General features: G+C 31.6%; 2 protein-coding genes across 3 annotated transcripts in view; both read right to left on the bottom strand.

Moving 5' to 3' along the window:
* Window positions 1-13,540, bottom strand: part of LOC139496278 (neogenin-like) — a 229,785-nt gene that overhangs the window by 46,579 nt on the left and 169,666 nt on the right. The window lies entirely within an intron of this gene.
* Window positions 11,493-13,540, bottom strand: part of LOC139495337 (uncharacterized protein YjdP-like) — a 28,488-nt gene continuing 26,440 nt past the window's right edge. Inside the window, exon 11 of the mRNA XM_071283642.1 lies at window positions 11,493-11,509. Coding sequence (XP_071139743.1) covers window positions 11,493-11,509 — 17 coding nt within the window. The remainder of the gene's footprint in view (window positions 11,510-13,540) is intronic.

Raw genomic sequence — 13,540 nt, forward strand, 5'->3', positions numbered from 1 at the left:
TCTAAAACTGATCTCAATTCAAATTTCTAATGGAGTTTGCAACAATAACTACTCATTTAAATACATCAAAATATTAAAATGTAAAATAAAGTGCTTGTTATCACTTAATGGTAAAGATTGTTTTAATTTATCAGTTGGTAGTAAAAGTGAATATACATTGTATATTGTATAAAACAATGATTTAAGTTGATTCAACTACTATTCTGGACAACGAAATATAACTCCAATTGAAAATTTCCTGCTATTGCACAATATTGTGCAATAAGATATTTCTTGCTATTGCGCAATACTGTGCAATTGAAAATATTTGCTATTGCACAATACTGTGCAATTGAAGATTTCTTGCTATTGCGCAATACTGTGCAATTGAAAATTTCTTGCTATTACACAATACTGTGCAATTGAAGATTTCTTGCTAATGCTGAATACTGTGCAATTGAAAATTTCTTGCTATTGCAGAATACTTTATATAATAATTTTGGATCCTGATTTGAACCAACTTGAAAACTGGGCACATAATAAAAAATCTAAGTATATGTTTAGATTCAGCATATCAAAAAAGCCCAAGAATTCAATTTTTGTTAAAATCAAACTTAGTTTAATTTTGGACCCTTTGGACTTTAATGTAGACCAATTTGAAAACAGGACCAAAAATTAAGAATCTACATACACAGTTAGATTCAGCATATCAAAGAACCCCAAGGATTCAATTTTTGTTAAAATCAAACTTAGTTTAGTTTTAGACCCTTTGGACCTTAATATAGACCAATTTGAAAACGGGACTAAAAATTATGAATCTACATACACAGTTAGATTTGGCATATCAAAGAACCCCAATTATTCAATTTTTGATGAAATCAAACAAAGTTCAATTTGGGACCCTTATGACCCCTTATTCCTAAACTGTTGGGACCGAAACTCCCCAAATCACACCCAACCTTCCTTTTATGGTCATAAACCTTGTGTTTAAATTTCATAGATTTCTATTTACTTATACAAAAGTTATGGAACTCAAAGATTCTATTATTTTGTTATAATTGCGATGGCATTGGTCATTACAGACGTAATTGTCCATCAAGACAAGTTAAATGGGAACCAAAGAGAAATAGCCATTATGGAGAAAACCAACAAAGAGATGCATATGCACAAGTCAAAACACCTTTCGATCCTTTAAATTAGAAAGGGCTGTGTCTGTAGGCCAAGCCATAGCCCCAAGGAGTAATGAAGTAATTATTGAGAAAAGACGAAAATCTATTCCAAAGAAGGATATTGAATGTTTAAAAAGAAAATTTGCAATCTCAGAGAAAAACTCTTCTGAGAAACATGTAACTACCGAAAGTTTGGGCCCTTCAAGCAGTAATGTTAAAATTATCAGTACGAAATCAGACAAATGTAGCAAGAATAAACATATTGAAAAACCATTTTAATCCAGGGTTGATGCTGTGAATCAGTATAGAGATGATATGAATGAGAAAACTATTGATTTAACTTCCGGAATTTTACCAGAGAAACACTTTGAAGACAACGAATCTTGAATGATAGTGTTGATGGAGAAAGTAGTGTATGTATTGACAGAGTAGAATCAGCAGTTACTCAAACGTCTTTGAGAATAAATGATTATGAGTTAAAAGCGGTAATTGACACATGTGCTGAGGTCACTGTGCTCAGTGAAAAGGTTTATAGGAACCTTGCAAAAGAACATCATCTTGAGTTGAAGACAGCAACACGTAGATTGTTAGTAGCTGAAGAGGGGGAAAAGATGTCAGCAACCGGTATTACAGAGATAGAAATGAGTTTAGGACAACTGCGTTTTACTTGGCCAGTATACGTTGCACCCTTGAATGACGATTTGGTTCTTGGTTGTGATATTATTGATGAAATGAACATCACGGTAAATACAAAACGTGGAATTAAAATAAAAGACATTTGGTATCCATGTGAAGTAAAGAGAGGGGAAATAAAGTATTAAGAATTGTTCTTAATAAGGGCATTTCCATAAAATCTCAATCGGAGATGATTATACAAATACCAGTACCAGAAACAGAGATATTTAAAAGTAATTTTGCCTTGTTTGAACCAGTAATTTACGACAATCGCAAAATTCTTGCTGGGAAAGGATTTGTTTCTACACAAATACCGTCTATACCAGTGCGATTCATTAATTTAGAAAATAGTCCATTGAAAATTAAAGAAGGCACTTTAATAGGAGTTCTTGAAACTGTGGATGAAGTGACAGACTTTGTTGATGTAAAAGATGTCCAAATAACGAAAATACCAAAAATTTGTAGATGACATGATCCTGTAAAAACACATGACACATCTGAAAACGTTTTTACATCATCAAGAGAAAATACAGTAGATGAATTTTGTTCAGAACACCCAGAATATTTAAAAGAATTATTTCAGAACAGTTGTAAAAACATAAAGAGCAACACTGCAAAGAAAATACTAGCAGACGTTCTCGTAAAACAAAGATGCCTTCGCTAAATCGAAAACAGAACTTGGATCTTGTTCTGTACTTAAACACAGAATAAACACAGCAGCTCCAGTCCGGCAACCTTTACGAAGGATACCACAAGCTTTTGAAAAGGAGAAAGAAAAATATTTAAGAGACCAAATAGAAACTGGAGTGGTTAGACCATCTTCATCTGCCTGGTCATCACCAGTGGTTTTAGTTCGTAAGAAGGATGGTTCTGCCAGATGGTGTGTTGACTATAGGAAAGTAAATGATTTGACCATAAAGGACGCGTATCCATTGCCAACAATCGATATGTGCCCTGACTGTCTGTCATCTGCAAAGATATTTTCCTGTTTTTACCTTCAAAGTGGATATTGGAAGATAGAGCTGAATCAAAAAGACCGAGAGAAAACAGCATTTACAACGAAATATGGGCTGTTTGAATACACCAAGATGCCTTTTGGTTTATGTAATGCTCCGAGTACTTTTCAAAGATGCATGGAATTAGTGTTTACTGGACTTCAATGGAAAACGCTTTTAATATATTTAGATGACATCATTATATTCAGCTCCAATTTAGAAGACCAGTTCAAACAATTAGACGAAGTTTTAAATATATTTAGAGATGTCGGACTGAAATTGAAACCTTCTAAATGTGATCTTTTGAAATCAAAAGTACTGTATCTGGGTCATATTGGTAGTCAAGATGGCATTAAACCGAATCCAAAAATTACAAAATCTATTTCAAGTTGGAAGATTCCCGAAAATGTCAAAGAAGTTCAACAATTTCTTTGTCTTTGCAACTACTATAGGCGCTTTATTTTACATTTTAGTGAAATTGCATCACCGCTGACTCAGCTAACAGGAAAAAATGTCAAGTTTGTATGGACAAAAGATTGTGAAGCAGCTTTCACTAAGCTACAAAGTAAAGAAACAGTTTTTTGTCCATGAAGCTGATTTACTTGTTCAACATTTTTCATAGTAACCGATACTTACCATGTGTTTTATGTTCTGTTTATTGCAGATGGAAGATGAAAATGACCAAGCCACCTTTAAATGTGAGAAATGAGGACATGAGATGAAATCATTAAAAGAAGCCATCTGGCATGTTCAATTTAATCACACAACATATAATAACTGTCCTTATTTTCGTACCATATGCCATTTCAAATTTCAAATGTAACAGTTTAAACCGTTTGGAGAACCATGTAACAAAATATAAACTACATGCAAAACTGGCAGCTGGTGTTCAAGATAGTCAAGATAATAAGAACACTGTGCCTTATAATGTTACATGGGGTAATCAGGGTACAGAAGATCTTGCCATCAATTATCCCGGGATCGTCATTGATGTAGAAGAAGAAGTTGTTGAAATTATAACAAACACAGAAACACCAATTAAACCAAAGATGCAGAGACTCAAACTGATAACATAGAAGATTTTCAAAAACAACTAAAGGATCAGAGAAAAGAGGTATTGAAACTTAGAGAGGAAGCAACATTTTGGAAGTCAAAGGTCTTTGCCATGAAGAGACAGCCAGAAGAGGACATAACCAAACCATCGCCACAGAAAAAGAGAAAACTGGAAAAAAGAAAATAGGAAGATCAAAAATGGGGTGATCTTTCCGTATAAGTCACCTGTTGATAAACTGTATAAAAAAAATTTGACAATGTTTGAACAATATATATTTATATGATGATGATTTATTGCTTAATGTTCTAATTGTGTTGATATTGCTATGTTTTAATTGTTATGAAAATGCATTTACAGAAGAGGTGATTTTGAAATTTAGACATTTTGCATATTGTGTATTTTTTCATGTTGCTATTGTTGATTATTTTTTTTACTGTAAATAAGGTACATACATGTATAGGTAATGTTTTAATTTCGAGGGTGAAATGATTTTTTTGAAAAGGGGAGCAGTGTTGTGAAAGTTCAGTTTACACGACGTAACGTTATATTACTCCCGTACTTTCACTTTCATATTGTTGACGTTAACTTCCGCTCAGCAATTGTTTGCCAAGTGATTATGGACTTTCCCAATTGATCTTCCTCTAAGTTCAGTATTTTTGTGATTTTACTTTTTATATGGTTTCGAAGAGGGAAGCTGTTTCATGCACAAGAAGATTGATAGTTAACTTGTTTCAGATTTTATAAAAGGTAAACAGCATACATTTTACACACTTTAGTATTTTACTGATCTCCGCATCAGATTATAAATATATACTTTGCCCTATTTATAGATCGTAGATTACCTTAGCCGTATTTGGCACAACTTTTTGGAATTTTGGATCCTCAATGCTCTTCAACTTTGTACATGTTTGGCTTTAACATATTTTGATATGAGCGTTACTGATGAGTCTTATGAAGACGAAACGCGCGTCTGGCGTACTCAATTATAATCCTTTGATAACTATATCTTCCCCTGTTAAATATAGCGTGATCGGCAATTCAAACACATTAACGTTGGTTGTTCATTTGTTATTATTTATTCGTGTATTCCTGTGTGAATAAACTGTGTTGCACATTTAATTTGTATTGATAATAAAGTATTGTATTTTTACATGTTGTTTGCATAAAAAAGTAACTGCCGTATAAAGTTGAGACAAATACTTGTTGTGTACACCTATGTAAGATTTCACCCGCTCAGGCCCATTTGTTCTATAAATAAGTAAGTTCACACAACCCTTAACCAGTTTTTGCTTTTTACTATAAATCAATAAAAACAGGACAAACTAGCATGTAACTTAGTCACAAGTTAAAACCATGGTTTTTTCTACATTCATATTTTTTGAAAATCAGATGAAAGGGTCACTAAATCAGCTGATATTTAATGAACAGTTTTTGTAATTTCAGTTTATTTCTATGAATTATTGTTTTTTGCCTTAATGTAAATTTATTAAGTATGACTGAACACTTCTATATAAAAAAATGTTTTTCAGAATGCACAACGACAATTATTGTATAAACCATTCATATATCAAACTTTGAAGAAAATAATGTTACAGATTTCAAATACCTATCGCTCAACATTCAGACATCATATGATTCTACATAAAGGCAAGAGTACTATATCTATTTTCAAAAGTCCTAAATCGAATGAGAGAAAAACGAATACAGGTTACTACTTTAAACCGAGGGAAACACATCAACTATCAGAGGAAAACATGGTAACTACAGAAACACTGAAGTGAGAAAAACCACCAACATACATAGAACCGAACTATTTGATAAAAATATTTAAAAACCAAATACCAAGCCCTGACAACTTTTGAGTCTAGAATTTGAATATATAAAACATGATTCTGGTTCAAAATTCATTAAATGCAATCTACATTTGTTTGTAGCTTTATACCGATTATCATCCCGAAAACTGCTACTAAAAACAAAACGTCAAGGTTATAGTTTTAAAATATAATAGTTTCTGTGAAGTCATCAACTCATTAGATAACGTGCGATTGAGAAATGTCAAAAATTATAAACAGCCAAAAGCCCGCCCTTCCTATATCAATTCTTAGATATGATTGAAGTGGGAATTCATTAATATTTTAATGAATTTTCAAAGACAAAATAAATGTATGAAAATAAGTAAAGACTTTTGAGTTACAAGACAAAACATAATAAAATACTCACCCGTATCTGAATCCCGCATTGAAAAATACAAATTAAAACTTACATCACTCATACTCTACTTTGAATGATACATAAATTGTTTGGGATAGCTGAAAATATTACGATTACGTTAAACGGCCCTTACAGTAATAAGCATTTCATGTTTAACATGCATATTAGAATTAGGCACATTCAAAGAAATGTGTCCAGTTGTGTCTCATCATTTACTTTTACTGATTGTTAACACTTGATGGCAAGTATTTTTTTTCAACAGTAATGAGTCAATTTAGTTACAACGTCATCTTACTGTTTAAGCTTTGAAAAGCAGTGTACTCGAAACAAAACACAATTAGCAATCACAATCAAATATTTTCACAAGAAATGAACAAAATATAAACTACATGCAAAACTATTTACACATCGGTTATGCTTGGTTACTCTTCTTAATATTCTAGCATCATATGAAGCAACATACTACAATTAACCTAACGAGTATGAATATTAACAACCTTGTTTCGCATAATGAGTTATGAAGAAGATTGATGTTGTTACTTTAGCTCCAACATTTAGAACCTGTCTGTGACACTTTTTGAATCCGCGATGATGAATGAAACAATATTATATTCATAATAAGTAACTCTTGACCAATGTAGAGGTTTTCCCTATTTTTTTTTGTAAAATATGCACACATAGAGATTCGGAGTTCTTTGAAAAAGCTTTATATAGTGTTCAAAATAACATGATTCCTTATCATTATCTTGACCTTTCATCATACATTTTATTTTAAATGCAATGTCGCTCATCCACCATTTTTGACATCAGAAAATCCTTAATCAAGTCATGAATATGACAGTTGTTATACATTAATTGTATTGATTTGCACAGGTATAAATTAGAAATCAAATTTTGATAAGACTTGTGTGACACTTATAAACGATTGCAATTGTATACATCGTTTAATTCCGAAGATTTCTTCCTAAATGTTTACCTATATATATATATGAACGTGTTTCCCTGTCGTTTAAACTCTGACACTTTTATAACACAATCGTATCATCTTTCGTAATAACCAAAAACGGCAAAATTTCCTCAAAATTACCAATTCAGGTGCAAAAACCTAACAACGGATTGTCCGATTCATCTGAAAATTTCAAAGCAGATATATATTGACCTGATAAACAATATTAACCCATGTCAGATTTGCTTTAAATGCCTTCGTATCAGAGATATAAGCCAAAATCTTCATTTTACACCCCCTGTGTTCTATTTTAAGCCATAGCGGCCATCTTGGTTGGTTTTCAGGGTCACCGGACACATTCTGTTAACAAGATACCCCAATGATGATTGTTACCAACTTCGGTTAGAGTTAGCCCAGTAGTTTCAGAGAAGATTTATGTAAAGGTAAACGACGACAGACGATGACGGACGACGGACGACAACGACAACAACGACGGACGACAACAACGACGGACGACAACGAAAACAACGACGGAAGACGGACGACAAACGACGGAGGCCAAGTGATAAGAAAAGCTCACTTGGTTCGGGCAAGGTGCGATAAAAAGGATAAGCTTGTAAGACTATTGTATGCTGGATATGTTTAAACATTAAAGAATTCACAAAATGCCATTACAAACAGCTTTATGTATTAGAAAAACAAATCTAAGTCTGCAATTAAATGTTTCGTGTGTTTTACGTTGTTCCTACGAAATGGCGATAATCGTAATAGAAGATTGTTTTCTATGGTAAAATTGTTCAATTGTTGAAATAAATATATTTGATTTTTGCATACTAAATTAATTTGTATCTGATTTAACCATCTGGTTTACATATTATGAAACGCGGTTTAGAATACTACAGATAATATGGATAATATGTCATATAGTAATAAAGTGTGTGACGATTATTTTTTAGCAATGGACAACCACTGTAATTGATAAGACGTTCCCGTTTTATAATTTCATTTACTTATTATATAGCGTAGATGTGCTGGTTAACAAATATTAACTGTAATTTTTGATTATATCAGTTTATAATGGAAACTATTTTGACTATTTCATTTATTGTGTCTGTTTAGTTAACGCATCAATGTAAATATAACGGAAGTTGATGAGACTGTCATCAAAGTGAGAGGGTTAGCGCTATAAAACCATTCGTTTAAGATGCATTTTGTTATTTGATTTTGCCATGTGATTATGGACTTTCCAAATTGACTTTCCTCTTAGTTTAGTATTTTGGGGATTTTACTTTTTGATTGACCTGTCTTGGCCATTTACCATCCCTTTCATGGGAAATCAAAATAGAATCAACAATTATAACCCTTAACCAGTTTTTACTTTATACTATAAATCAATAAAAACAGGACAAACAAGCATGTTACTTAGTCACATGTTAAAACAATAGGTTTTTTCTACATTCATATTTTTTTGTGAAAATCAGATGAAAGGGTCACTAAATCAGCTTCCTTTAAAAATACGAAGTAGAGATGATACAATTGTGAGTCACATGTACACAGGTTCGTGGCTTTTGATTTTGCCATTTTGATTGGGGAATTTCCCTTTTAAATTTTCATCGGAGTTCAGTATTTTTCTGATTTTATCTTTTAAATACGTTGTACAAGTATAAATTAGGAATACAATTTTGATAAGAAAATGTACTTGTGTAGCACCAATAAATGATTGCTCCTTTATACATCGTCTAATTTCGAAGATTCCTTACTAAAAGTTTACCTAAATATATATGATCATGTGTCCCTGTCGTTTAAACTGTGACACTTTTATTACACAATTGTATCGTTTCTCCTTCGTATATATTTATATTTCAAGGAAACTTCAATGTATTAAACAAGACAAGTGTAAAACTTTAATCAATAAGCATTCGAAAATATTGTATTACAATACATAGTCCCCTGCCAATAAACATCTTATTATACAGGAACAAAATGCTATAATTGATCTAGAACTTGTCATTGTTTAAACTATATAACAAATATCGAGAAATATTTTGAAGCAAGATGAGAAAAGGTGTGGAAACTGAAAATATGTGAGTAAATTTTCCTAGGATCATAAATCTGCACAAAAGCATCAGAATGGAACGACATTAGTACTTGGTCTGTAATTTGTAAACAGATATATCATGTTAAGGAGGGGTATTTTTCGAACATAACCCTCCTTAACATGATATATCTGTTTGATTACACCGAATGTTAATGTTCACAAACGCATTGACGATCGTGACGTTACAAGCGTCCAGTCGGATAGAGTATTTTTTGGCAAATACCACGGTAGAGAGGGTAAAAAAGGCATATCCTTTTGGCAAATATCCCGGCGTCGTTAAAAAATGAACGATATTCATTTGATAACAGTAAATTGGTGAAAAATGCACTGGCTATCAACCAATCAAAATCCAGGATTCTTACATAAGGTGTAAGTATCACTATAAACCTTCAAACTAATTTCCAAATCAATATCTTGAGGAATAACATAACAAAAAGGTGAAAAACTGAAAATTCGAATGACTATAACTTTTCGCCACATAATCACATCGGAACAAAATTTGAACTTAATCTATAAATTGCCATGATAACAATCTATCGATATAAGAAGATGTGGTATGAGTGTCGATAAATCACAATCCATATTACAATATGTAAAAAATGATCCACTATATTTCTAAATAAAACTTAATCGTACTTTATCATACTTTACTTTGAATGATACATGCATTGTTTGGGACATATAAAACTCATTACGACTACAATTGAAACTATAAAACGTGTATGTCCTTACAGTAATAGATATTATGGGTTTTGCATCCAATAGACATATATGTATGAAAATTTGGCACATTCATAGAAATGTGTCCAGTTTCATGAATGTTGCATCACCTACTATTATTGATGGTAACCACTTGTATAATTTCTCTTCTCCAGTAATTTGTCAATTTAGTTGTCATCTTACTGTTTCATATTTGAAAAGCAGTGTCATCGGAAAACAAAATTAATGCAAAAATCACAAACAGTTTTTTAAAACTAGAATTTTGAAATTATTCAGACTAATGGAGGATAAGGAGTATAATAAAATATATATACCGACCGTGCAAGGGCTGTATAGCCAGTAAAGGTCGTTAAAAACTTCCATTCGGTGAAAAGATATATAATGTCATTTACACATCGGATATGTTTAATTACTCTTCTTAATATTTCTAATGTATCCTATGAAGTAACATACTACAAAGTTTTTACGACTAATGATATGCGACATCTTGTTTCGTTAAAGTTGTACATTTAAAATACGTAAGAGTTAATTCTTTGGTATGATACAGGTAGTAAATATGACATAATTAGTTATACTTAAATTGTCAAAAGACCCAGTTTGTTACTATAGCTTTTTTATGTAAAAACTGTACGTGACACTTTTTCAATCCGCGATGATGAATGAAATAAAATTATAAAATAATTCAATCTAGAACAATTTCGAGGTTTTCCCTATTTTTTTGTAAAATATGCACGAATAGAGATTCAGAGTTCTTCGAAAGGCTTTACATAGGGTTGAAACTAACATGATTCATTCGCATTAGCTTAACTTTTGATCGTATGTATTTTTAAATGCCATTTGTCCCCAATGTCACTGTAAACATCCTATTCTGAAGTGTGAATACATTAAAATTGCAATAGTATATCAAGGACAAATTTAATGTATTTCAATACGTTAAGCTTAAAAGTTGCAAGAAAAAAAAACAATAAAATACTCACTTACTTTTTGAATTTCCTCTTATGAAAAATGACAAAGGAAAAAATTAAAATCTTCTTCATTTATACTCAACTTTGAAAGATACTTAATCTGTTTTGGACAGCTTACATAAAAGCAACAGTAGTATACCGCTGTTCAAAACTCGTTAATCGATGGACACAAAAACAAAATCGGGGTTTGGTTATAATTGGGCCAGTAGTTTCAGAGAAGAATGTTTGTAAAAGTTAACGACGACAGACGACGACGGACGACGGACGCCAAGTGATGAGAAAAGCTAACTTGGCTCGGGCAAGGTGAGATGAAAAGGATAAGCTTGTAAGACTATTGTATGCTGGATATGTTTCAACATTAAAGAATTCACAAAATACCATAACAAATTAACTAAACAACTTTAAGTATTCGAAAAACAAATCTAAGTCTAAAAATAAATATTTCGTGTGTTTTATGTTGTTTCTACGAAATGGAGATAATCGAAACATGCGTAATAGAATATTATTTTCTATGGTGAAATAGTTTAACTGTTAAAAAAAATGTATTTGATTTTTGCATACTAAATTAATTTGTATCTTATTAAACAAGCTTGTTTTACATGTAATGAAACGCTGTTTAGAATACTACCGATAATAAGGATAATACGTCATATAGTAATAAAGTGTGTGACGATTATTTTTTAGCAACGGATAACCACTGTAATTGATAAGAATTATTGTTTTATAATTTCATTTACTTATCAAAAAGCATGGATGTGTTGGTTAACAAATATTTATTGTAATTTCTAACTATATCAGTTGATAAAGGGAACTTTTATTGACCTGTCTTGGCAGTTGACCATGCCTTTCATGAAAATCAAAAAAAAATTTAAAATCAACGATTATAAAACTGAATACATGTCTTTTCAAGGAAAACCAAAATGGCTGAGACCCTACATTACATTTTCCCCCGTGTTTAGGTATGAGACATTCTCTAACCCTTGTTGTGAAAGATTGATAGTTAACATGTTTCAGACTTTAAAAGGGTAAACAGCATACATTTTACACACTTTAGTATTTTACTGATCTCCGCATCAGGTTCTAAATATATACTTTGCCCTATTTATAGATCGTAGTTTCCCCTGTTAAATATAACGCGATCGGCAATTCAGAAACATTAACGTTGGTTGTTCATTTGTTATTATTTATTCGCGTATTCCTGTGTCAATTTTCCTATTGTATTTATTGTTAACTTGTTCTTGTCCTGAATATGCAAGAAATATTGCCACTGGACGTTAAGCAACCAACAATCAATCAATTAATCAACCTGTGTGAATAAACTGTGTTGTACATTTATTGTGTATTGATAATAAAGTATTGTATTTTTACATGTTGTTTGCACAAAAACGTAAGTGCCGTATAAAGTTGTGGTAATTGTGTAATTCGTTGCTGTGTGTGTTACATTTTAATGTTGTGTCGTTGTTCTCTAATATATAATGGCGGTTCCCTCAGTTTTAGTTTGTTACACCGATTTTGTTTTTTGTTCATAGATTAATGAGTTTTGAACAGCGGTATACTACTGTTGCCTTTATTTAATGAGACAAATACTTGTTGTGAACACCCATGTAAGATTTTACCCGCTCGGACACGTTTGTTTTATAAATAAGTAAGTTCACAACAATGGTGACAGCCGTGGGATTAATTTAAAATTCGTGTTATTTAAAGATTGCAAAATTTTCAAAACAATTTTTAGCTTCTGGTTTTGTTTTCTTCGTTCGGAAACTTGTCGTGATATTTTACCGAATTTAAAACTTTTAAAAGTTGTTTTAGCTTTTGGTTTTAAGTTCACGTGATCCTTAATTTCTAGACTTTGTAGGGCATATTTTGCTTAGGTCTATGAAATTTGTCCTTTTGTCCCGCGTTTCCCGCGTATCAAAACTTTTCAAAGCATTCATTGGCTTTTGGTTTTGACCCTTTCCCCTTTTAATTAGCGTTATTTTGATTTCAAAACTTTTCAAAGCGTATTTTGCTTTTGGTTTTGAAATATCGTATTCGTGTTATTTAAATTTCAAAACTTTTCAAGGCAGTTTCTACTTTTTGGTTTTGAAATATCGTGTTCCGCTGATTTGTAAGGGTTTCACAACTTTTCAAAGCGTATTTAGCTTTTGGTTTTGAAATTTAACTGTAGGACTAGCATTACTTCTAGACTTTATATAGCTGATTTAGCTATTGGTTTTGAAGGTGTGTTTTTTTTGTATATGATCGTTTTCGGTATTTCAATAAATATTTCAAATCCATTCAAGGTTGTATTAGCTATAAGGTTTGAAATTTTTCAGTCGCAAAAAATATTTAGTAAACCGTGATTTAAGTATCGTGTTTAGATATATAATTTCGCCATTCGTGCAATAGTTAACATTTGAATAAGAATATGTATTATGAATTAACTCTATAATTATGTATCACAATACTTGGTGTATTTTCAGAAGAAATAAAAATAAATTACAAAAAACATGCATAGAACCTAACTATTTGGTAACAACTTTCTTGAGGTACTATTAAAACCAATTACCAAGCTCTGACAATTTTCAGTCATTAATTTGAATATGCAAAATTCAATTCTGATTCAAAATTCGTTCAGTTAAATCTTCTTGATTGTAATCCCAACAAACAACATGACAAAATGAAACACAATTATATTTTTAAAGTGTCATAGTTTTTTGGACTTCATGAACTCTATACATAACGGGCG

The sequence above is a fragment of the Mytilus edulis genome, chromosome 11 (genome assembly GCF_963676685.1).
Source record: "Mytilus edulis chromosome 11, xbMytEdul2.2, whole genome shotgun sequence".
In the NCBI taxonomy this organism is placed as follows: Eukaryota; Metazoa; Mollusca; class Bivalvia; order Mytilida; family Mytilidae; genus Mytilus; species Mytilus edulis.